This window comes from Gossypium arboreum, chromosome 10 (genome assembly GCF_025698485.1).
Source record: "Gossypium arboreum isolate Shixiya-1 chromosome 10, ASM2569848v2, whole genome shotgun sequence".
NCBI lineage: Eukaryota > Viridiplantae > Streptophyta > Magnoliopsida > Malvales > Malvaceae > Gossypium > Gossypium arboreum.
In genome coordinates, this window is record NC_069079.1 from 10,237,183 (window position 1) to 10,262,789 (window position 25,607).

A 25,607-nucleotide genomic window follows, 5' to 3' on the forward strand; every position below is an offset into this window, starting at 1 on the left:
TTGGAAGGATTCTCCCACCGCCATCCTGTGCCACAACTAAAAATAACCGATGGATATATCTACCATACATAAAGGTATTGTCAATTTGTACCAATGACTTGCAGTATACAAATGCGTCTCGGTATTGCTTAAAGCTCTAGAACAGACGTTTGAACACTTGGCATCCACGGGGCAATCCATCATTGTAGTATGTAGGGACCGTTTCAAAGTCTGTTATGCAACCTAGGACATACCTCTCCAGCACCAGAAATCACTGCCAAACCTCATTATATGAAGCGTCTCACCCACTATGCATCTTTTCCAACGCCTTTTGCTTAGCTATCCAAGCCTTGTGGTAAGAAGACGTGTACCTCAATTGGCTACGAATACTGGCAATTATGCATGACACAGAAGTCCTGGGATCCGCCTTCAATATCGATAGTATTAAGCTAGCTATCATGCCTGAATCCATCTTGGAATGACCTTGTGAAACACCTATCTAAATAAAATACATTAAATAATACAACATTAAGTAATAACATTATTATTCAAAACCCTAAACACTCAGTGATACTTTACCGACAACACATGTATGTGGACCTTTGTATTTTTTTATCTCCCACAAGCTTGTCTTTTTTCCTAAAAGAAGCCATGATTTTTCATGAACATGTTTCGTCTTGCACTGCACAGTTGGCCTTGAACCTCTCAGATTTGGATTTAATCGCATTGTAGTTAACTCCGTGATTGATGCTATGTTATTTCAAAGTACCAAGAAAACTATCCTTATTGGAAAACTCCTTACCAACTTCCAACTCACACGTATCTAATGTCGAACCTGTACAGTCACAGGTTCTGTATGGTATATCTGGAAACTTCAACACATCATATGTCGATATATCAATATTATGCATGTGGGCTGAAGGTGAGTGCGCCCTGAATCGCAGATATTCTTCTTCTTAATCTAAACCCCCTTCAACGTAGTGCGCCCTAAATTACGAATATTCTTCTTCTTAATCTAAACCCCCTTCAACGTTTTCAGGTTCGGATGAAACAGACTCTGGTTCAGAAAATAATGCAACTTATACACCATCGGGCCGGGCTCTTAAGGTGGATCCGTATCAAACTCATCATCATCTGCAACGTACGATGTCCCCTCACCAGCGGACGTCGTAGGGAGTATATCATCCCTTCTTGTAGACGTTTCGTAATGTCCCCAATAAGATATGGATTACTAACAACTTAAAGTTGATGTCATTCCCCAATACGTATTTCCAACATCGAACATCGACCCACTAATGTGCATGTCCCATCCACTAATCGAGTGTCGTGCAGGAGTTATGTTTTTCATACTACCACCAAACACGGGCACTTCCGTATTCTGCCTCCCACTAATGGAGTGTCGACTAGGGGTCATGTATTCCTCTCGAACAGCAGTTGATATTAAAGTTGAAAATGTTTCATTTGGCGATGAAAATTGAACATATAACTCAAGATACGATGATCTACTAGCGAGTTGAGTCTGTACCATCACCTCAAAGCTACGAACACCTTTGATATCAAATGAGTCATATGTCGGGATCAATTAAAGCACAAAATCGATACTTAATAGAAGAAACCCTACTTGGCATCGTTTCGAAGATTTTGCGCCTAATTCATTTATGAAATTCTGTAAAATCTATACTCTGGTTAAAAACCATTTGTGCTATATTCTGTAATAAAAGAAAAACGTCGTTATCGATGTCACAGACCTCACCATTATAGTAAAGAACAACACTAATACGTTCACTCATCTTCAATTTCTATTCTTCTTAGCCTCTCTTATTTTTCTTGCTGTAACTTATGCATCCTGAGAATGAAATTTTCCTTGTTTATAGCCTAAGGCCAATCATGAACTACTGTAGAAAAAGAGCGTCCACGTGGGAGCTTTTTTCATAAATTTTGCTGACATTGCATCCTGCTTGAAGTGTTTTTGACACTATTTTTTTAGAAACATCTTTTCAAAATTATTTTTTCAAGAACTACTGTAGAAAAAGAGCGTCCACGTGGGAGTTTTTCTCTATAATTTTGCTGACAGAGCATCCTATTTGAAGTGTTTTTGACACTATTTGTTCATAAACGTCTTCGCAAAATTATTTTTTCATGAACTATTGTAGAAAAAGAGCGTCCACGTGATAACTTTTTCCCATATTTTTGCTGACAGTGCATCCTACTTGAAGCGTTTTTGACACTATTTGTTTAGAAATGTCTTCTTAAAATTATTTTTTCATGAACTACTGTAGAAAAAGAACGTCCACGTGGGAGCTTTTTTCTATATTTTTGCTGACAGTGCATCCTACTTAAAGCTTTTTTTACACTATTTGTTCATAAACGTCTTCTCAAAATTATTTTTTCAGGGTAAAAATAGTCAATTTTGTTAAAAAAAAATAAACACAAAGTTATTTTTTAAAAAACTAAACCTAATTTAATTAAATTAAACCTTAAACCCTAATTTAATTGATTTAAAATCCTAGAACCCTAATTTACTTAATTTATTTAAAACCATAAACTATAAACCATAAACCATAAACCTTAATTTATTTTAAACCCTAATTTAATTTATTTAAAACATTAAAAACCTAATTTACTTAAATTATTTAAAAACATAAACCCTAATTTAAATATTTTTTATAAAATAACACTAAATCTGATTTATTTTTAAAATGTACTAAAATTCTAAACCCTAACTTGTTTTAACAAAAACCTAAACACTAAACACTAAACCTTAACTTATTTTAGCAAAACCTTAACCCTAAAAACCCTAAAAAACCCCAGGGACTAAACATGCAAATATCCCTAACATATAAAAACACAGAGCAAAGCGTGCCCCTAGGGGAGCTTTTTTACCACGTCAGCAAAATGCTTCCACGTAAGCGCGTTTTTGGCTGAAATGGCAAAGAGCGCTCCCTCAGGGGCGCTCTTTGCTGGCATTTTCCCCCTTAAACACGTAGGCGCATTTTGCAAAAAAGCGGCCCTTTCAAGTAAATAATTGTGTAATCGACCGATTTCTATAAATATGCTTGGAAATAGCCTTTTTTAGTTAAATTAGTCTAAAAAGTTGAATTGTTGTTCTTTTTCGAAAGAAGATAAATAAATATAGATTTGTAGAATTGAAAAAGAAGCATATATATATATATACACTAAATTATTCGAGGGTAGGAAATATATTTATAGATGTACATATAACGAGTGAAAGTAGAAATTGAGAGGCTAGCTCCCTACCTAAACATATGCTACTACACATTAATTTATATAAATCTATTTATTTCTGAAAGAAAACTCATAACTAACATCCAATATGGGTAGAGAGCATGACACAGATGCGACGATAGGGATATTTGTAGAAAATTAGAACATGGGTGCAATAGAAGGAGGCAATAATTATAATAACATGTAATAAAAATGTAAACTTATTTTTTTCAAAAAACATAAATATCAACATAAAAATACATTCTATATCACTGATGTCAAATAGTCATATTTGAGAAAAAAAAAATTATCACAACGATATATCATTATTTGTTTGATATAATTTTGTGAATTTAATACGTATTTTGTCTGATATTTTATTTCTGTTATGTTTGATATTGCTTGAAGGAACCTGACATATTGAATGGAATTAATAGGGAGAGAGAGCAAGTAAAATTTTCATTACCATCACACCACATTTACATAACCCATTATAATATCATCCTCATTTATCACAATCTCTTTCTCCATAGATAAAGCTGCTATAGCTTATCTACCAATGGACCTTTATTTCACGTAGGCGTTTTCAAAGCTGCTGCCATGGCTACTTCTGCAACCTTTTGTAAGTTCAACTTCACAACAGTATCCACAAACATCTTAGTATCCTCTTCAGTGTTCCCTTGAGGTATCTCCACCGAATAAGACTCCAAAACAATACTATATACCTCTCCTCCTCCTCCTTCCTTAAACTCATGAACCGATGTCACAGCTCTATAATTATTCAGCCTATGATCTCCCCCCACAACCCTAAAGCTCAAAACATGCTCATCGTCATTTAATACCTCTAGTACTTCGGTGCTCGTCGACGCCGGTAAGCCCGAAATAACCGTAACATCTCTCACACTTCCAACTCTTCCGTCTCCTTTCATCGTGCAACTCTTGATAAAGTGCTTGTACTTATTAGGGTTTTCGAAATCGCGGACGAATGGCCATATAAAGCTTAGGGGAACGTTTATACGTTGTGTAAGTAAAGATGTGCATGTGTTTGAGGATGAAGGAAAGGTATGGTAGGTTTGGAGGATGGACTCGAGCTTGGAGATTTCTTCTTCATCAGTTAGATTATTATTGGAACAGGTGATAAGACTAGGGTTCATGGCATGGGGTTGTGTTGCTTTGGGTGCTGAGCTTGGTTTGGGTTTTTTCTTGGAGAAGAAATAGTCGGTGATGAGGGATGATGGAAAAGAGTGAAGGAGGATTTATTCTAATTCTTGTATGGTACAATCTCCCATTTCATCATGTATATATATATACTATAATGTATCTTGGAGTCAAGTCAGAATTTTTTTTTTTAAATGTCCGAGATTAAGTTATATATTTTTATGGAAGTTAAAATATAATTTTAGAATTAAATAAAAAAATTATCATTTTTTGAAGGCTAAACTATAATTTTACCATTATTTACTTAGAATTTTATTAACTTTGAAAGGACTAAAGTTGAAATTTTCTATTTTAAGGAGGTCAAGGCACTTGCTTGACCCCTTTACCTTCGTCCCTACTTATACTTCCCTATTCTTACATAATTTATTGACCGCGTATGAATTTATACATAGCCAGAATCTCAAATGCAAACCCGTAAATTGTTTTATTTTTTAATTATTCAATACATTAATAAAATTGGTTTTAAAAGATAAATCCCATATGTTTAGAGTTCAAATCTCAATATTTGTAGTCTCTTTTTTTTTTTATGGAAAAAAAAGTAAAAATTTGTTGCGAAATAATAATAAAAACATTCAAGAAAATCATTAGGGTGAATGATAGCCACGAATTTCAAGTATATAAGGTTTTTCCATTTCTTCATTGAACAAATTTGAATGGGTGTTGAAAGAAGAGGGAGAGGGACTTAGCATTTTCAACATGGTATAGATTACATGAATTTGAGAAAGGTATTTCGGTTACTTCAAGTATTTTCCTAAAATTTCCATACCAACTTGGTTGTATTGTTTACATAATTTTTTTCTGGAAATGGTATGTAAACTTTAAGCAAAAATGTATAATGGAGAGTGACCAAGTTCATCTATTAGTATAATCCCATTATTAAGAACTAATCAATGACGTATCTCCGTCTTTGAAAATGATTATTCCAATTGGTTTGTGAGGGTGAGAGCAATTACAACTAAAAATAGCTTCAACTTGACATAATTCTAATACAAGAAGGGGAAGCAATTAAGCAAGTGGGCATTTCATAAATGTAGAGTTGGGGGTTAGAACAATTTTGTCTCTCTTTATGTGACTCTCGTACATGGGAAAAATCTATTAAATCAAGTTGACTAAATGTATGTCACAAGTTTATTTAATGGTCTTGATGCCCCATAGCATCTTTGTATAATGGTGTGGACTTTCATTTCCTTTAATTATATATAATTATGTACTAGTAATAAAGTTATATGCAGATGATTTGCCAAAAAAATATACACATACTAAGTTGTGCTTTGTCAGACTAGTACAATGACAAACCACTTTCTCACCTCTTTTTTCTTTCTTTCTTTCTTCCAGCCCTATATAGATATATATTATATATGCATCTCATGAGCTTATTTTGCATCCCACTACTCTCGCAGGTCAACGTCTTTTACTAAGAAAGATTATCTCACAAGCTACAAAAACATCTGCGAACTTGAGATCTCTTAATTTAAAGATTTCTTTGTTTCATACCATTGCCTTTGACATAGTATGTATGTCTTGAGATATGAAGGACAAAATCTCGAGACATGATCCTGTGTCTCAAGACATTCGAATTCAATAATTTAGGTTTAGCTTTAGGGGAGATAAATCTCGAGACAACAAAGCCCCTATCAATTCATAGGCCCAATTATCGGGGGGTTGATTCCTAATTTTTGTATTTTGGGCACTCAAATGTTGTTTTAAGGGCTTGACTGAGCTTGATATTTTTTTTGAAATGATCCATAGATATTTGAATTGAACATTTTCATGCTTTTAACTCGTTAAATATGTTTTGATTGTTTGATTGAACATTCGAGTCACTTTGATGACAAAAGTGACATTCGTTATGTGACCGTACTTTCAAACCAAGTAAGGAGTGTTGCAAGGGGCAAAGAAACTCACTCACTCTCTCTCTCTCTCTCACTCACAAGTCCTTGCCGGTAACTCACATCTGACCATCCTACCATCTCTACGGCTGAGTGAAGCGTCATGATGAGCCACCACAACCTCCGTCTATTTGTATATTATAAAAAATCACTTGTTTATTTTGAATATATATTATACATATGCAAAAGTTGAGGATGTCAAATACCATCTCTGTTGGAAAAACCATATTTTGGTCATAATCTTGAAGTTTCACATGTACGGTAATGTTAGCCTTTGATCAATTTGCTAATTTCAACATCAAATTTTAATAAATATGAATATGTGTATATTTATATTTAGAGAAGTACTATAGTTGACATATTAGAGGTGCTGAAGTCTACTTGTGACAGGCTATTAGATTGGGGTAGAACAACGTTTTAGGTGGGCTGCAAGATAAAGAAACAGGTTAGCAGGTATCAGAGTTGTTACTCCGAAGCATCCTCTGAAGTCTGATGTCTTAAGTTAGTTAAAGTCTTGAAGAAAATGGAAAACGAGAATTATGTTAATAATTGGGATTAGTCATACTTTGGTCAATTCTATGGCTTTTGGTATTTATAAGTTTTTGTGAAGCTACTCAAGCTTCTGCCTACATCTAACTATCAATTTTTATTTGCCCATTTGTTTATTCCGTATGTTTAGTGGTGTTAACCCTTATTCATTTTGCGGAGTAGCTCAGCTAGCGATGCTCTGTATAAGCTTCAAGACGCAAGCTTGAGACAGAGAACCCATATAAAGCTTTCATGCCTTATCCCAATTTGTCTAGGTCAAGTATTTTGGGCCGAATTGCTCCTTGTTAAGCAACATTGTATTTGGACTTAAACCCATTTTATTTATAATTTAACATTTGTCTACCATATATTTCATCAGGTGGGTTCGAATCCCACCAAGCTTTTGTAAGTGTTCACTTTGTCTCGTGGTGAGTGATTGTACATTTATACAATACGCTCCCTCCGTAAATCATATATAACTCTCCATGGAGGGAGATAAAACTTTCCATTATTGAGAGATTAAGTTGACATTCTCAAAGACGACACTTCAAAGACTTCTCCAAAAAGACTCGATCCGTTCAACAAATCTCTTCAAACTTATGGGTTTGGGTATACTTTCATATAGAAATATTGAAATTCCGATCCTATGCGAGTGATCATCAGTGATAACAGTGGCTTTCACCACCAAGTTTTTAAAAGAAGTTTGAATGGTCAACGAAGAAAAAAGGAGACCAAAACACAAATGCAACTTGCATTGTTGCATTTAGACTCGACCCTCCACCCGATTAAGTCATTCAGACATGTACAATTCAATTCCAGGGCATTTAAAAATGAAAACACCCAATGGAGTTGGAACCTCAGAGTAGAAAATTTGGACTATTTATGGCAATTAGTCATAAACATCGCTTAAATTAATCAAAACGCGTTTGACGAGAATAAACAAAAGGTTTATGATTAATCGAGCTTTTGACCAATAACGAATTCATTTAAGTAGATTTATTTAAATCAAATATACCCACCACGCTCCTCGTCTCCATTTCCATTTATGATGACTATAAAGTAGACTCATCCTTGTTCTTCATCCCTTTCATTAATCACTCTTCTTCTCTTTCGATACAATTTTCCTTAGATCAATCTACCATAAACTATGGGTAATATTTTCTCTTTTGAATTAATGTGTTGTGATAAAATAACCAGCGGCTGCTGGGATTGTGTTGCCGGCCAAGCAATCTACACATACCAGCTTGAAGAAAGCCTTTCTGAGTTGAAGACAGCTTTGGACGAATTAAAGGAGCAAAGGGCCGATGTGATTAGGAAGGTTAACATTGCTGAACAGCAATGTCTGAAGCCATTAAACCAAGTTCAAGGATGGCTTTCAAGAACTGCAACTATGATAAACGAAGTTGATCAACGAATTATAGATGGTAAAAAAGAAATGAAGAACCTATGTATGGGAGGCTGTTGCTCCATGAATTACAGGTCTACCCTCAAATTTAGCAAAACGGTGGTCAAAAGACTCCACGATGTTAAGGTTTTAAAAAGAAAAGGAGCTTTTGAGGTGGTTGCTATGGAGGTACCCGCAGCTCTGGCGGTTGAAAGACCGTGCGACTCTTCCGTAGGCATGGAATCTATGTTGAATAAGGTGTGGAGCATCCTTGAAGAAAAACATGCGAGGATTGTTGGTATATATGGGGTTGGTGGGGTTGGTAAGACCAGGATCTTGACTGAAATCAATAACAAGATCAGTGTTCCATCCAATGGATTTGATATGGTGATATGGGTAATGGTGTCTAAAGGGTTTAGGATTGCAAAGGTTCAAGACGACATTGCAAAGAGGATAGGCCTTTTTAGTGGAATGTGGGGAGAAAAATCTGCTGAAGAGAAAGCTATGGATGTCTTCAGAGTTCTAAGAGAGAAGAAATTTGTAGTGCTGATGGATGATGTATGGGAACGAGTTGATGTATTAAAGGTAGGGATACCTCTCCCAACCTATGAAAATGGTTCCAAAATAATCTTTACAACTCGTTCTAATGAGGTGTGTGGCCAAATGAGAGCCCATAAGATGATTGAAGTTCAATGTTTGACAGAAGAACAGGCTTGGGAATTGTTTGAACAACATGTTGGCAATGATATCCTTGATGGTCATCCAAACATTCGAGACCTAGCTCATGAAGTGGCCAGAGAATGTGGAGGATTGCCTCTTGCACTCATCACCATCGGTCGAGCCATGGCTTGCAAGAGAACACCTGAAGAATGGGAATATGCAATTCAAGTCTTGAAGAGATCAGCTAATTCCGTTTTTCCAGATATGGATGAAGTGGTATATCCACTTCTAAAATTCAGTTTCGATTGTTTACCAAATGACTTGGTTCGTTGTTGCCTTTTATATTGTAGTTTATTCCCAGAAGATTACCGAATTCCGAAAGAAATTTTCATAGATTGCTGCATAGTAGAAGGGTTTATGGATGAATATGAAAGCATTAGTCAAGCTCGAAAGCAAGGCCATCAAATCATTGGTTCTCTTATTCATTCATGTTTATTGGAAGAAGTAAGTGACTCGACAGTGAAAATGCATGATGTAATTCGTGATATGTGTTTGTGGATAGCATGTAGGCTTTATGCACACAAGTGGAAGTTTTTTGTTCGAGCTGGATATGAATTGACTCAAGTGCCTGAGGTTGGAAAATGGAGAGGTATAAAAAGAATGTCATTGATGCAAAATAAGATCGAAGCTCTAAACGAACCACCTTACTGTCCTGATCTTCAAACTTTGTTTCTCAATCAAAACCAGTTAAAGGTGATCCACAATGACTTCTTCCAATTTATGTCTGGTCTAAAAATTCTATGTTTTAGAGCTAATAGAGGTATAAGAGAATTGCCGGTGGGAATCTCAAAACTTGCATCTCTAGAGTATTTGGATCTATCATATACAGGTATAAGACAGCTACCAACTGAATTGAAGGCTTTAGAAAAGCTGAAATGTTTGAAATTGGAGTACTTACTTGATGGCATCAGAATCCCAAGAGGGTTGATATCTGGGTTCTCGAAGCTGCAAATGTTGAAGATGATGGGTTCTTTTCTTTTCAACAAATCGGCTGCCAAAGATAACAATGAGTGCTTAGTAGAAGAAATGCAGAGCTTGAACAACCTCAATGAGTTGAGCATGTCGGTGACAAGTGCTTTTGCTCTTGAGAGATTAATGAGTGCTGAAATGTTGCATACCTGCACCGAACAGATTGGTCTTCACTCGTTCAGGGACTCAAAGCAACTGAATATTCTATCATTAGCAAACTTCAAGTGTCTAAATTACATACAGATTAGTAAATGTGAGAGTTTGGAAGAAGTGAAGACTGAGATGGACTTAACAAGGGCAAAAGCACCTAACCAGACTCAAATCCCTGTGGTTGAACATCAAATGTGCTTTCAAAGCCTTGTCAAGGTATACATATCAGGATGTTCAACATTAAGGGACATAACATGGTTGATTCTAGCTCAAAATCTGAGGCATTTTATAGTAATAAATTGCCATAAAATGGAAGAAATAATCAATGAGATAAAACTGAGTCAGATAGCAGAGATGGTAGGAACTTTAAGCCCATTTGCAAAACTCAAATCTCTTTATTTACAGTATCTACCAGAATTGAAAAGCATTTACAAGGATGCTCTGCCATTCTCATGCATGAAAGACATTCATGTGTATGCATGCCCAAAGCTGACGAGACTTCCACTCAACTCCGACAGTGCAAAGAGAAACGAAATCAGAATTCATGGAAAGGAAAAGTGGTGGAAAGAGATGCATTGGGAAGATGAATCCACACGAAATGCTTTTCTTCCCTGTTTCATTGCAGAAGTAATCTTACTTTCACCCTTGTCGTTGTTCCTCGATTCGCTGCATGTTTGCTTTCAGAAAGTTACTTTCTTATCATTTTGTTTTGTTCTTGAAAAACATGTAGATTTGAAGCAAGGCAATCAATCATGCAGCTATCCTCTGACATGCTTAACATGGCTGACTGAAGATGAAGAACCCTCAGAAAGAACAATCACCTATTGTTCTAAGTCAGCAGATCGTCGAAGACTTTAGGCACTTCTTCTCACTAATAATTTTCTTTGCAGTTTCTGTTCTTATACACTTTATTAATTGACAAATGAACAGAACAATATGGGGCATTTTTTCAGAACATATTCCCCAGAATCTTAGGAAAGCCTGTAATAATTTAACTAAAAAAAAAAGTCGCAATAAGAATGCATAAAACTAAAAATTTAGCAGCCTTTATGTACCTTCCTTCACAGCTTGTTGTGCCCACTTGATAGTTGACATGACCAATGCATCCATTGGGTCAATACATTTCTTAAGAAGTGGATCATCTCGTGGCAAAAGATCACACATATCATTGGACGCAAGGATAACAGTGTTAACTGCCCTCACCAAGAGGACTTGGAGAGCGATTCTCAGCAGATTTCGTGCCCCTTCCATGTCTTTTCTATTTATAGCATCAATTGCAGGGATTACAGTGTGCTCCATGGTTGCTTTATCTGGCAGCACAACCTCAAATCCCTGTATGCGTACATAAGGTTTAAAACAGTGATACTGAAGATCTCCATGGTAAGTGAGAGAACACCTTACAAAGGTTTTGAAAACACTGATATTGAAACTTTTTGCGAGATTATTTATGATCAAAAACATAAAATGTGCTCATATCATGCCAAACATATAATCTAAACTAGTTAAGAGATACCTACAAGCTATGAAGGATAATATATATGTGTATATATACGTGTATATATATATATATCTACATCCACTTAGACTTTCCCTCTTCCTTGCCCCGGCAGCGGCCAAATTGCCTCAAACATGAAAACCAATAATAGATTGACCATTATTTAAAATCTTACAGGTGTTATATTCTTATTTGCATTTCTTAATATTTTGAAACTTTTAGTTGGTAAATTTATTACCTAAACTTTAGTCGGTGCCTTCAAAAGCATTCCAAGCATATGAAGGTCAACCATAAAGGATCTCCTTAACAGACAAAATGTATTCTATTTTTTTTGAATATATATATATATATTTTGCATTTACCTAAATGCATGTACTATTTCTCACGGCAAACAATCAGGAATGGATTTACCTCATTCTGCAGTTTCTCTTGGTAAAACCCTGCTTCTAAAGTCACATCGGTGGCAAGAACCCCTATCCGCAAAGGGCTCCCAGCTTCTAGTGGCTTCAACTTGGCTTCCTTAAGCTCCCTGGAAACACACTCAGCCATGTGAAGGGAAGGAATAGAACATCCCTTAAACACTTCATCATGCCATGAGTGTGAAATATGACAAGGCACTACAATGCACTGAGCTCCTGATTTCTCAAGGAAAACTCTTTTACTTAGTAAATTTTCGACAATCGGGCTATGATCAAATTGCGAACGTGCATTTCTACTGCAGAGAGTAGAAGAATTCCTCTCCAGGGATAAAAGCTCCCTATTCAACACTGGATCAGAGCAAAGAACAAAGGGCATGCAAGTCTCTTCATTTTCTTTACTCCAATGAACAAGTTTTCTAATGAAACTGAGAGTAGAATCAACAGATCCTCCTCCCATTATCCCCACAGTATTAGGATGACAAAGCAAGGACCCAGCACAGCTGCTTAAAGAAGCATTACTTGAACTAGAACTGTTCCTAGATTCAGGAAATTCCCCACTTTCATCAGTGTGTAAGATCACTGAGGACGGGGGCACAGCTAGAACCGGATTCAACCTTCTCTTACAAACATTTCTCTGCCTAGTTACAGACACTGATAAGTGAGATGGGCAATTCAGTGACATTTGCAAGCTTGTATTAAACATCTTTGAGATGGCAATTCAGTGACATTTGCAAGCTTGTATTAAACATCTCTACAGATAAGGTATCAAGTGAAACCTATATACAAGTATAAAATTCTAAATTCCAAAGACAATATCAGCTTCTGGAAACTAAAACCCACATCTAAAATCTATTGAAATTTAGCAAAATATGCATACTTCACTTGAGAAGGCCATATAGAAACCGTCACAGTTTCTGGTTCTCAAAACAAAATTCCCAGCTTTCAGAAATTGGTAAGCTGTAAACTATTGAAAAGATCACTTGTAGAATCTTACCCCACGATTTCTACCCTCTACAACCAAAACCCACTCACAGAACTAGCCAAAAGTCCACCGTTGATCAACCTTTAGCCTCAAAAACCAACGCTGTATCATAAACTATAATCCCAACAAAGCAAAACAAGTTCCCAGCGACAGAAACTACACTAACAATGCAAATTCCAGACACAGAAGTAAAACCCAATTCCAAACTCAGTAAGGCTTCTCTGAATAAGCTTGAAGAGTTTAAAACTAAAGCAAACAAAGAGAAGCAAAAAACAAAAAGGGTAAAAATGAAGACAGAAAAGCTTTCGAATTCTGAAGAATTTCTCGATATGCTGCAGTGGGTAGTGGGAAAGAATGTTGGTGCTTTTGCGAATATGGATCTGACTATCTCACATTTATTCTCAAAGTAGTGTTAATTTGTGGTTAAATATAAGGTGGGAATTTTTCTAGAGAAGAAGACAAAGTAATTAAGGATAAACATATGTTAGTCTTTGTCCGTTACCTGGTGTTTGTAGAAACCATTGTTATGGATGGATGCGTCTCAAACTTACTCTTCTTAATTTTCCAATTCAAGACCTTGGATTCCATATTTCAAAGTGATTGAACCAAAATATTGAGTTTCATCTTCTTGTTTTTTCCTTTATAGAAAAATGGATCAGTTCCTAATACAGTATAATTACAAGTATAGTGTTGATACAAACATGTTTGAGAAATTATATTTTAGAATCAACAAGGGTAGAATAGTAATATATTGCATAAATTATATTTTAGACTCACCGACAAGTCGTGTACAATAGTAATATATATTGTATTTTAACGAAGACTTAGATTGAAATTTTAGAGATCACCTGCAAATTCTGAACATAAATAGTAAAATTAACATAAATAATAAAAATAATAAAAATAATAATAGCAGTGCAGAATCAACCTATACAAAAACACACCTGACAAAGGTACAAATGATTAAATAGTTGATTACTAGGTCAACAATTTAACACTAAAGTGGAACAATGTTACTTTAATTTACTAAAGGCATACCAATTGGTACACTAGCTCGAACACAGGGTTGATTCTATTGATGATGTGTGTGACATGTTATTTTCTCAGCTGCAACTTTTTGACAGAAACGCTGCAATTTTAGAGAACAAATGTTGATGAAGTTATCAAATACAACAATGAGCATTAAATATAATAAATCCTTTTTGCTTTAATACAGAAAAGGAAAGAAGCTAATAAAAAATTGTACTAGGTCTCAAAGCTGCTCTGAAAATACATCTCTGATGTTCTTCCTTCCCTTTTCCAGTGGTGGGCTAATTGTTTGCTTTTGGTTTCAAAACAGTATACCACCAAATTTTGCAATATCGCAGTTGCATACTCCACCGATGATTCCATATACCTTTCACGACAATTTGACTCGCCTTGCTCTGGGACTATGGATTAGTTTTCTTACATCCTTTTTAATTGACAAAAAAGCACAAACAACAGCAAGTATCAATGTTGGGTACATTTGAATAGATTTTGTGGGGAACATGTTATGAAATTGTCCCAGAACGATCTCTCTGACAAGACTCCATATTATAAGCATTGTCCCAAAAAGGCTCATTCTTGCACGCCTTGAGAGACCTATAAAAGCTCCCACCACAGACAAGTAGCTTCCGGCAAGAATCTGCAAAAAGATGTTGGGATATTTGTGAAATCATTGAATCACCAAAAAGTTTCTATCTAATCACAGATGGATATGAGTCCTTTTGTGAGTAAATGTTTACCTCTAGGCGCTGGAGATCAGATACAGCAGTAGATTTCCTCAAAGCACTGATGTTATATAATTTCAGCAATTTGCTATACCTTGGAAGAGTCCTTCTTTTGATGATAGCATTGGCAACAGCCCCTGGATATAGAAGGACCTTAACTACATATGTAGGGAAGAGTTCACTGGCCATCAACTGAGAGGTTGTTACCTCAACGGGTGTTTTGCACATTCCAAATCTACATGGTACCCTGCACAGCAGAACAAATCAATAATTTGGGTATATTCTGATTTGGATTTTGGGGATTTTGGCATATATTTAAGAGAGTGTTTAGCATTGCTTTTAATTATTAAAAAAGAAAACACTTTTTTACCGTAAAAGCAAATCTTAAACAAGGGGATTTTGCCATTTGAGGCCAAACCCATAAAATAGTGCTAGAATGCTAAAAATGGTGTTTGTATCAGCTGGAGGAGAGTTTAGTGGAACCATTGGTGCATTATTTTGTTCATGCACATAACTCATTTTGTCTTCCCTTCCCTCAAACATGTAGGAGTTAGCAAAGCAAGAAGAAAAACAAAATATATGAAAATGAACAAAGGAAGTTAAAATGACACAGTTCCTAGGAATAATGTTTAAGCAAAATAACACAATTGTTGTGCTAAACTTTCCGGTTTACGAAATGTGGTGACTAGAAGAAAAGAGAGAAGCAACAGATGGCATGGAATATTCAGTTTCTTTGAAATACTATAAAAGACAAAAAGGAAGGCCATACAAACTGGAGAAGAAGAAGGGGGGAGGTGAAATGTAATAAGTACCTGAAAAGAGGGATTTGGAAGATAATAAGAAGGAAATACATAAAAGAAGCAATGGAGGAGATGTAGTTTGCCCATTCCTTTGAAGAAGCCATTGGAGAATGGAAACTTTAGAAGGTCCCCCACGCAATGGAAGGAAAAAGAAGAGGAACTGCACTGCAGAGAGGAAATAGGAGATCTTGAAAATGGAAGAAAGCAAATGAATATTACTGTGGTAAAACTTTCTATTTTGAGGGGTTAGAAATCATGAGGTCATTTTGTTCACACGTTTACATTCTAATTTTGTTCTACTTTGGTCTTAATTTCAGCTTCATAATATCCAACAAGTGTTTTTTTCTTGAATTAATTATTTTGGACTCTGAATGAATTTAGAATCAAACCAATATCTTACTTGAAAACATCAAACACTCAATTACATTGATAAAAATTACAACTTAAAATAAAAATATAAAGATAAAAGATAATATAAATACGATGTAAATACAAAAACACATGAATTATTAAAATTTTAATTTATTTGTTTTTATTTTTACTTTATTAGTAAAATTTGTAAATGTGCATTATTTTTATTTAATATGAATTAAATTTTATCTCACGACCAAACAACAACTCTTTAATTAAACTACATAAAATAAAATTCTATAAAAACATATATTTATTAGAGCCTTTTTTCTTCATTTTAAATTAAAACAAGACATTTTAAAAATGGTTCCTTTTTTAAAAAATCACCCCAAAGAAAAACTCTATTCCCTTCAGTATATATATATTTCTTTTCCACCTAGACAAATGTGTCAATTTAAATAATATCTATACCACCTAATCTCACAATTATAATAATGGATATCAGCATCGTTGTAAATTTTAACGCCTGGCTATTAGTTTTAGTGTTGCCCCTCAAAATTATCATTTATGAATACAAGTTGCAGAGTTATGGCAAATGAGATTGGCACAATGGCTGGTGGCCATCCAGAATTAATTCCAGCTTGCTTAAAATGTTTTGTAACCATGAATTATTTAACCACCTTAAGAAGAGAGTAACCCGGGAAAGAGAATGGTGAAAGTAATATTAATTAAAAAACTTAATAAGCTATTTGAGTCGAGCAATAAATATCAGATAACTCAGTCCTATCGCTTTGTCTTGGATGTTATGCAGCCTTCCAAATCCCTTACATTGATCCTCTCTAGTTACTATTTAAACCAATTACCAGAAAATAATCTAGATACAATATAACCTAAAACTTTCTTCTCTTTCTTCTTGTTCAAGGTACATCAGTCTTGCCAAGAGCTAGAGTGCACATACAAAGAATGAAGAAACAGGTCTGGTATTAGGGTGCTGTAGTGGCTGCTGAATTAATATTAGTATGACACATCTTTATCCTAAGAAGAGGGAGAATGCATCACAGATATACCTCTTTCAGGTTCAGCCTGTCAGCTCCTCCATTAAGCCCTATTGATACAAGGAAAATAATTAGAAATCAATAAGGATATAGCAGTCCCTTCTCATGATACAAGTACAGCTAACTAACTGGAAAATGCCACCCACCCGTGCAATGTATTGCTCGGCATCAGTTCGTTTGAGAAAGTGCATTGAGTGACGAGCAAAATTGGCAGATTTATCACTGAGAATTATTCCACTACCCAAATCTTCAAGCACCCTTACCTTGATGTAGGGATCTTTTGGAGGCACCATATCCTAACAAACCAAGCACTTTAGCCATTGCAATCTAATTAACAGTGACAGATGCTTTATAATGCTTTCTGAGAGAATAAAATCTGTATGGTGGAAGACAGTCCGTTTCCTGTTTAACTACATTGCAATTACTTGCTTAAATACAGTTCAACTTACCAGAATCTTTCATTATTGGAACAGTATATTTGTTAGTTGTAACATCAATAACTAAATAATATTCTAAAGGGTTCCCTTTCTAAATTTTAATCAAAGGTTTGCATTGAGATACCCCAGAGCTGTAAGTTCTTACATGTAAAGTGTTTAATTCATAAGAGACCTTACCACATTCACATCAAGGCTCAGTTGTGACATGTATGATTTCAAAGACTTAGAATGATCTTTGAAATACTGTTCTTCTGAGTCACTGAACTTTTCCTGAATTTCACCTGGAAGTTCATGAAGCAACCCTACTTTCCATGCCAACTCTCTTATAATTTCTGCTCGGTTGTACCTGTGTAACAAATAGTAGGTTATGGTAAGAAACCGCATCTCAACATGTAAACTAGGGAATGACAGCATTGTTGAAATATGTATATATTTTAAATTTATTTAGGTAGATAAATCTTATTTGGATAGATAAGTTTTATTCATATTCTAGAAATATTTTTATTTTATCTTTTAGTAGTTTACTAAAATAAGGAAACTATTTTCTTTTTATGTTTTAGTAGTTTATTAGAATAAGAGAACTATTTTCCCAATTAGGATTAGGACTTTTTTTTCTCTATTTAAGTTCAATTTTTTAATTAATAAGAGAAGTACAATTTTATTCAAAGCTCTCTTGAAATCTTTCATGGCATCTGAGCTAGGTTAAAATCTCTAGTAACATCATGGTTAAAACAGCCTTCACTGGAGATAAGAAATCCAGCAATCAAACAGAGGAAAAAAGTTCTACAGTTGAAACAACTACCGAGAGTACAATGACTCAAGGGACAGAGGCGTCTCACCTTTCTTTTCAACTGACATCTCACAAGTTGAATGGCAAGAATTATCTGGAATGGTCGCAGTCCGTAAAATTAGCAATTGATGGGCGCGGCAAGCTAGGTCATTTAAATGGAAAAGTTGAGCAACCACAGGTGGGTGATCCAAAGATGAGCAAGTGGAGGTCAGAAAATTCTATGGTAATTGCGTGGCTTATTAATTCCATGGAAGCTTCCATAGGTAAACCTTTTCTTTTTCTCCCAACTGCTAAAGATGTTTGGGACGCTGTGAAAGACACCTATTCAAATTTAGAAAACGCTTCACAGATTTTTGAGTTAAAAATAAAACTGTGGAAAGCTAGGCAAAGGGAAAAAGAAGTTACTCTTTATTATAATGAGATGATATCTCTTTGGCAAGAACTGGATCAGTGTTATAATGATGAATGGGAGTGTCCCGGAGATGGTGTAAAAGCTATGAAAAAAGAAGAGAATGAAAGAGCTTATTTGTTTCTGGCTGGTTTAAATAAAGAATTTAATGAAGTGAGATCTCGGATCCTAGGGAAAAAACCGCTTCCAAAACTTCGTGAGATTTTTTCTGAGGTTAGAAGAGAGGAGATAAGGAGAAAAGTAATGTTAAAGCCAGGGTTTGAAGTTAATGATGATAATTCTGCTCTTGTAACTATTAAAAATAATGATGATAGTGAAAAAAAGAAAAAACCTTGGTGCGATCACTGCAAAAAATATTGGCACTCGTGAAACGTGTTGGAAGCTCCATGGGAAACCGACAAATGGAAGGAAAAAGAATGGCAATGGTTGTGGTTCACAATCAAGGGATAGCAGAGCTTTCCAAACAACTAATGGAAATTATGAGGGCCAAAGTTCTCTGGAAGGGTCTCCATTTACTAAGGAACAATTAGAGCATCTACACAAGTTTTTTCAATCACTACAATTTCAGATGAATTCTTCTATTCCTAACTCATCCAATAATCCTTCTTCCTCTTTTGCCCAATCAAGTGCTGATTTTTCTGTTTTTTTCAGTGTCAAGCCTTGTAAAACAAACACATGGATCGTTGATTCTGGAGCTAGTGATCACATGACTAGCAGTCATTTTCTTTTTTGAACTTACACACCTTGCGCAGGAAACAAAAAGATCAAAGTAGCAGATGGGTCCTTCTCGGCAATAGCCGGGAAAAGCACTGTTAAAATTTCATCTTCCTTGGTTTTACATGATGTTTTACATGTGCCAAATTTAGCTTGTAATCTCATATCGGTCAGTAAATTATCCCAGTCCTCAAATTGTCATGTTATATTTGACTCCTCTATGTGTAAGTTTTAGGACATGGTCTCGGGGAGGATGATTGGCAATGCTAAAGAATTTGGTGGAATTTACTTTCTTGAATACGACCATCTAAGTCAACCAACAACTACTTTATGTTTAAATTCTGTTTCTGATTTTGATAAGATTATGATTTGGCATTATAGGCTTGGACATTCTAATTTTTATTATTTAAGATATTTGTTACCTAATCTATTTAAAAATAAAAGTCCTTCTTCATATCATTGTGAATTTTGTGAATTGGCTAAACATCATCGGTCATTCTTTCCACCTCAAAAATATAAAGCCTCCAAACCTTTTTCGTTAATTCATAGTAATGTTTGGGGACCTTCAAGAGTCTCGACTTTTTCAGGAAAACATTGGTTTGTCACATTTATTGATGATCATACTCGACTTTGTTGGGTGTTTTTATTAAAAGATAAGTCCGAAGTTAAAAATGTGTTTCAGTCTTTTTATGCTATGGTGAAAACACAATTTGGTGTGAAAATAGAAGTATTTCGAACTGACAATGGTGGGGAATTTTTTAGCGACCAATTAGGTATTTTCTTAACCAAACATGGAATAGTCCACCAAAGTTCTTGTACAAATACACCACAACAAAATGGGATTGCAGAAAGAAAAAACCGACATCTTTTGGAAGTAACTAGAGCCTTAATATTCACTAGTCAAGTACCACGTTATCTTTGGGGCGAAGCCTTGTTAACAGCTACATATCTTATTAATAGAATGCCCAATAAAATTCTAAATTATAGAACTCCTTTTAATCTCTTTAAAGATAACTTTCCTAACTCTAAATTGATTACAGATTTATCCCTTCGAGTTTTTGGATGTAGTGTTTTTGTTCATCTTCACAACCAAGGTAAACTAGATCCTAGAGCAAAAAAATGTGTCTTTGTTGGTTATGCTTCTAATAAAAAGGGTTACAAATATTATGATCCAATTGATAGGAAGATTATAGTTACCATGGATGTCACATTTGTTGAAACAAAATCTTATTTTCATTCTAATCTTCAGGGAGGGAATTATACTAAAGAAGATTCTATAATTGATCAAGAAGAGACTAGGAATATACAACATAGGGATTCTAATAATGGGGAAGGCGAATTTATAATTAACACAAAAATTAATGATGTTAATGTTAATGAAAAGGAGGATGAAGGTGTAGAGTCTGATCATGAAAATAAAGAACAAACAAAGGAGTTAATTGTTTACTCAAGAAGAAATCGAAATCAAGAAAGTGGAATCCACCAGATTCATCACCAAGAATCCGACCCGCAAGATCCTGTCAAAAGCCCAGGTAAAGCTCATAATCCAGCCAATGAATTTTCTGATTTAGATATTCCAATTGCCAAAAGAAAAGGTGTTAGAAATATTGTCAAATATCCCATGTCTAACTTTGTATCCTATAAAGCCTTATCTTCGACATTCTCAACCTTTGTTTCGTGTCTCGATACTGTCCAAATACCAAAAAATGTGAAAGATGCTTTACAGGTTCCTGAGTGGAAGGAGGCTATTTTAGAGGAGATGCGTGCTCTTGAGAAAACAGGTACATGGGAAACAATGAAATTACCTGTAGGGAAAAAAACAGTGGGCTGTAAATGGGTGTTCACAACCAAATTCAAACCAGATGGATGTTTAAATAGATACAAAGCCCGGTTGGTAGCAAAAGGGTACACTCAAACATACGGGATAGATTATCTTGAAACATTTGCTCCAGTGGCCAAATTAAATTCCGTCAGAGTTCTTTTATCAATTGCTGTTAATCTTGATTGGTCTTTACAGTAACTAGATGTGAAGAATGCTTTCCTAAATGGAAAACTTGAAGAAGAAGTTTACATGGATCCTCTTCCAAGTTTTGAAGAAAAATTTAGAACTCGAGTATGTAAACTCAAGAAATCTTTATACGGTCTGAAGCAGTCTCCTCGAGCTTGGTTTGAACGATTCACTCAAGTTGTTAAAAAACAAGGTTACTCACAAGGGCAAGCTGATCACACAATGTTCTATCGACATTCACAAAAAGGTAGAATAGCTGTTATTATAGTTTATGTCGATGATACCATTCTTACAGGAGATGATGTGGATGAAATAAGACGTCTCAAGGAGCATCTAGCATTGGAGTTTGAGATCAAAGACTTGGGTCCTTTGAAATACTTTCTTGGAATGGAAGTTGCTCGATCAAAGAAAGGTCTTGTGGTCTCTCAAAAAAACTATGTGATTGATCTTTTAAAAGAGGCTGGGATGAGTGGTTGCCGCCCAGCGGACACACCAATTGATCCAAATGTAAAATTTGAAAATAAAGGTCGATTAGTTGATAAAGTGCAGTACCAAAGATTAGTTGGTAAGTTAATTTACTTATCACATACAAGGCCAGACATAGCTTTTGCAGTAAGCTTAGTGAGTCAATTTATGCACTCCCCAATGGAGGAACATGAAGAAGCAGTGTTTTGAATTTTAAGATACTTGAAGAGTTCACCGGGAAAGGGCTTATTCTTCAAGAAATCCGAACAAAGAAGAATTGAAGCTTATCTGATGCAGATTAGGCGGGCTCAATAATGAGATGTAAGATCTACATCAGGATCTGTACATTTGTTTGGGAAACCTTGTGACTTGGCGAAGCAAAAACAAACTGTTGTAGCAAGAAGTAGTGCAGAGGTGAGTTTAGATCAATGGCTCAAGGAATTTGTGAAATGGTTTGATTAAAAGAATTATGGAAGAGTGAGGAAACCAATAACTTCACCAATGAAGTTGTCTTTGTGATAGCAAAGCGCCATTAGCATTGCTCACAACCCATCCAACATGATGAGAACTAAACATGTTGAGATTGATAGACACTTTATTAAGGAAAAGATTGAAGAAGGCCAAGTGTGCATGCCATTTGTTCCTTCAAAACAACAGATTGCTGACATACTCACCAAAGGACTCTCTGAGACAAGCTTTAATTTTCTTGTAAGCAAGTTGGGCATGATTGATATATATGCACCAACTTGAGGGAGGGTGTTGAAATATGTATATATTTTAAATTTATTTAGGTAAATAAATCTTATTTGGATAGATAAGTTTTATTCATATTCTAGAAATATTTTTATTTTATCTTTTAGTAGTTTACTAAAATAAGGGAACTATTTTCTTTTTATGTTTTAGTAGTTTATTAGAATAAGGGAACTATTTTCCCAATTAGGATTAGGACTTTTTTTTCTCTATTTAAGTTCAATTCTTTAGTTAATAAGAGAAGTACAATTTTATTCAAAGCTCTCTTGAAATCTTTCAAGCATAATATTAGGTTATGGTAAGAAACCACATCTCAACATGTAAACTAGGGAATGACAGCATAAGGTGTGAGAAACTTACACATATGCCATTAGGCAACGCTTGTTGCGAATTAGAGAGAGGTGGTGAATGAGTGCTCCATAGTGTTCTGCATTTCTAGCCGTTTGGACTTCCAGTCCCTCCTCTTGCATTTTCCTATCATAACATAAATCATGTTAAGGAGCTGAATATTTGGGCGACGGAAATTTGCTACTAAATTCTAAACCCAACCAATCTCCCCAAAATAAAAATAAGTGGCATCTCAAAGAGTGCATTGTAAGTTCATCAGTGTCAGCGTAACCAAAAACTTTAGACAGAATATCTCATTGCAATCACTTTTCAACCTCAAGAGCTGGTAAAAGTTCATATATACAACCTACTGGAATTAGTATGCATAGAATCGAGAATAAAGATAAAAGTCCACTAGTTAACACGAATGCTACATTAAAGTTTTAACTACCATCATATCCAAGATTATTTTCTTTTTTATTTAAAGAAATTTCCAGAATATACAGAATTAAATCTATAGAAGGTGCTATGAGACACTTGGAGCATAGAGGTTAAATCAGATGCTGGTCAGTTAAATCAGATGCTGGTCAGTTGACTAAAAATGGACAAGGCAGTACCATCTAAGTTCAGCAGATGTAATTACAAACTGAGGGGATTAGGAAGGACCAACAAAAACAAAAGGATAAAGAAGCAAAGTAGCGAAACGGGATTACCTTATCAATGACTGAAGTGCATTATGATGTTCATTGCACTCTTCAATCACTCGTTCAAACAGCTCATTCTGCATGATCACATCCCATACAACAATAAATAGGAAGAAAACACTCAGCATGAATAGAATTAAACACAACTTTGACGCAAACGTTAAATAAGAAGGAAAAAAAAATAAAACGAATCCCTCTAGCTGAAGGTTCAAGAATAACGAGTATAATGAGTTAGGGCTTGAATATCAATAAAACTGGGGGCTGGCCGGCCTGGGGAAAGGCAGACAGGCAAATCAGGAAAAGAAAAGATGGATGCATTCCAACAAAAATTGACACTTTTCTAGGAAAATTGTCTTGAAAATTGATGAATAGTAGAATTCTCTCAGCATTTCACGCAGCAAAAAGAAAATGTTCTCAAAATTATGCTATTGTTGGCGTGCAAAAATCTGGAATCCATACCGATCATGTAAAGAATATATCTAAAACTAAACTACTAAGAATTTTAAAGATCCAAAAACTTGATCCTCCAGAATTAACGTCACTTTGAGAAATAAACAGCCGATTTTCAGAAATATTATAATTTAGCCTATAACTTAAGCAAATAGTGCTATGAAAGACACCCAAATTCAAAGAGAAAAGCATTCCCATCAAGCAAATTTTCTATTCAACTTTGTTCGTTCAACCCTGAAGCATTTTAAATGTGCAATTAAAACTAATTTCAACAAAATAAAATGAGCAAGCCAAGAGCCTTACATTGAAAATCTTGAGATGCCCTTTTTCACCATCGGCAAACTCTTTCACCAGCTCGTACGCCTTTCTTCCGTGCATCTTTCAATTATATATTTCACCTTCAAAACCCAACTTTCTTTGAGACATTTCTCCGAACACGTTGCATAATTATTTTATAATAATAATAATAATAATAAGCAAATGATTATGATTTAAGAACTACGCGAACAGAGAACAAAGAAACAGTAAAAAATGGGTTTCTGTGAAACTGAAAAATGAAGTTTAAATACCTATTCTGGGTGTTTGGGAGAAGAGAAAGTGGAAATAAAAGTACTAAGTTTTGTTTTGTTTGGATCTGAAAGCAGGGTGGAGAATTTGGCGGGTGATGTTTTAATTTTTAAAATTAGCGCCATTGAAGCGTTTTGGGCATTTAATATGTTTTGGGCCAAGTATTCATACTTGGATCACTGTCCCTATAGTAGGCTTTAATCTGTCTGTCTTATTGAAAAATAAGAATGATATAAAGTTAATTTGTTCTTTATTAAAATTAATAAATCATAAAATTTCACTTAATTTAAATGTTAATCCATAGTGTAATACTGTAACAGGATAGGTAATGTTTTATTATTTTTCAATATTTAATTTCTTAGATTTTAAGAAATGCGAAAGTGAACAAATATGAAACCATCATGATGAGAAAAGATAAAGTTATTACCGTAAATTAATAATTGTACAAACAATATCCTTGATAGCATTCTTTTGCTAAAGAATGGATAATCATGGTAGGAATGTTGGTCTTATGAAATTTCAAGGCACAAATAAATATGAAGTTTCACCATATGATATACATTATTAGCATGGCTATGTTGAAAATTTGAAATTTAGGGATGAAGTACAAGCCTATTATATTCGAGTCGCCTATGATATAACATCAAGTCTTAAGTTCAATGAGACAAAGACAAAGTACATCGTTTGCATGTGATTGCTAGCACTATTAAATAATGTATAATATATTATCACAAGGTAACAAGTGCTAAGTACTCATAATGGTAAAGGGAATGATGAGTATTATACTCTTAATAGACCCGTAACATAAACATTTTAAAGCATAATTACATGAACCCTCTTAATGAGATATACCTATGTGAGTGTGGCCACTTTTAGGAGTTCAAGGGTTTAACTCTATCATTACTCATGAAAAGATGTTACAAACACATGACCATGCTAGTGTTCCGAGATAATGTGCATTGATTGGTGTTAAAATCATTGTGTGAGATGTGTTTAGTTAATAAAATAAAATAGCTAGTTCAAAACATAGTTTTTCATGCAATTTTAATTAACTTTTAACATGTTTTCACT

General features: G+C 34.8%; 4 protein-coding genes and 1 long non-coding RNA gene across 10 annotated transcripts in view; all 5 read right to left on the minus strand.

Annotated features, from left to right (window-relative positions):
• Positions 1-13,454, minus strand: part of LOC108489520 (uncharacterized) — a 28,132-nt gene extending 14,678 nt beyond the window's left edge. Inside the window, exons 1-3 of one of the 4 annotated variants that reach the window (XM_053020167.1) lie at positions 11,969-13,454; positions 11,118-11,394; positions 9,842-9,934 (exon numbers count right to left, since the gene is read on the minus strand). In XM_053020167.1, the coding sequence (XP_052876127.1) occupies positions 9,842-9,934; positions 11,118-11,394; positions 11,969-12,679 (1,081 nt within the window). In that variant the 5' untranslated portion in view covers positions 12,680-13,454. Of the gene's footprint in view, positions 1-7,881; positions 10,062-10,324; positions 10,729-11,117; positions 11,395-11,968 lie in introns of those variants that run through there. The other 3 variants (XM_017794129.2, XM_017794137.2, XM_017794136.2) reach the window with 3 other exon arrangements.
• LOC108488822 (abscisic acid receptor PYL2-like) lies at positions 3,642-4,487 on the minus strand. Its single transcript, XM_017793108.2, has one exon. The coding sequence runs from the start codon at positions 4,356-4,358 to the stop codon at positions 3,777-3,779; it is 582 nt and encodes a 193-aa protein (XP_017648597.1). The 5' UTR covers positions 4,359-4,487; the 3' UTR covers positions 3,642-3,776.
• A 507-nt stretch (positions 13,455-13,961) lies between the features above and the next one.
• LOC108488964 (uncharacterized) lies at positions 13,962-15,688 on the minus strand. Its single transcript, XM_017793216.2, has 3 exons — positions 15,522-15,688; positions 14,725-14,956; positions 13,962-14,624 (listed from the first exon to the last, which is right to left on the minus strand). Exons 1-3 carry the CDS (start codon positions 15,611-15,613, stop codon positions 14,358-14,360), a joined length of 591 nt encoding a protein of 196 aa, XP_017648705.1. The 5' UTR covers positions 15,614-15,688; the 3' UTR covers positions 13,962-14,357.
• Positions 15,689-16,553: 865 nt separating this feature from the next.
• Positions 16,554-24,663, minus strand: LOC108487614 (uncharacterized). Of its 3 annotated transcripts, XM_017791999.2 has the most exons (8): positions 24,539-24,663; positions 24,273-24,367; positions 23,529-23,596; positions 22,849-22,962; positions 17,530-17,698; positions 17,062-17,211; positions 16,928-16,965; positions 16,554-16,803 (listed from the first exon to the last, which is right to left on the minus strand). In XM_017791999.2, the coding sequence occupies exons 2-7, from the start codon at positions 24,345-24,347 to the stop codon at positions 16,939-16,941; spliced, it is 603 nt and encodes a 200-aa protein (XP_017647488.1). In that variant the 5' UTR covers positions 24,348-24,367; positions 24,539-24,663; the 3' UTR covers positions 16,554-16,803; positions 16,928-16,938. The 3 variants fall into 3 exon arrangements, with proteins under 3 accessions (XP_017647488.1, XP_017647487.1, XP_052876501.1); XM_017791998.2 differs by having other exon boundaries at positions 16,554-16,965; XM_053020541.1 differs by having other exon boundaries at positions 16,554-16,965; positions 24,273-24,656.
• LOC128282348 (uncharacterized) lies at positions 20,605-21,297 on the minus strand. The gene is made up of 2 exons (XR_008272602.1): positions 20,896-21,297; positions 20,605-20,782 (listed from the first exon to the last, which is right to left on the minus strand). It is a non-coding gene; the product is annotated as an uncharacterized LOC128282348 (long non-coding RNA).
• Positions 24,664-25,607: the final 944 nt, after the last annotated feature.

Coding starts and splice junctions, on each gene's coding strand:
- LOC108488822 (XM_017793108.2), bottom strand. CDS start 4,358: ATGAACCCTAGTCTTATCACCTGTTCCAATAATAATCTAACTGATGAA.
- LOC108488964 (XM_017793216.2), bottom strand. CDS start 15,613: ATGGCTTCTTCAAAGGAATGGGCAAACTACATCTCCTCCATTGCTTCT. Junction 14,957..15,521: donor TTCCAAATCCCTCTTTTCAG/GTACTTATTACA, acceptor TCTGCTGTGCAG/GGTACCATGTAGATTTGGAA. Junction 14,625..14,724: donor CTGATCTCCAGCGCCTAGAG/GTAAACATTTAC, acceptor ATCTTTTTGCAG/ATTCTTGCCGGAAGCTACTT.
- LOC108487614 (XM_017791999.2), bottom strand. CDS start 24,347: ATGCACGGAAGAAAGGCGTACGAGCTGGTGAAAGAGTTTGCCGATGGT. Junction 23,597..24,272: donor GGCATCTCAAGATTTTCAAT/GTAAGGCTCTTG, acceptor GTGATCATGCAG/AATGAGCTGTTTGAACGAGT. Junction 17,212..17,529: donor TGAGCCTTGATGTGAATGTG/GTAAGGTCTCTT, acceptor TTGGTTTGTTAG/GATATGGTGCCTCCAAAAGA.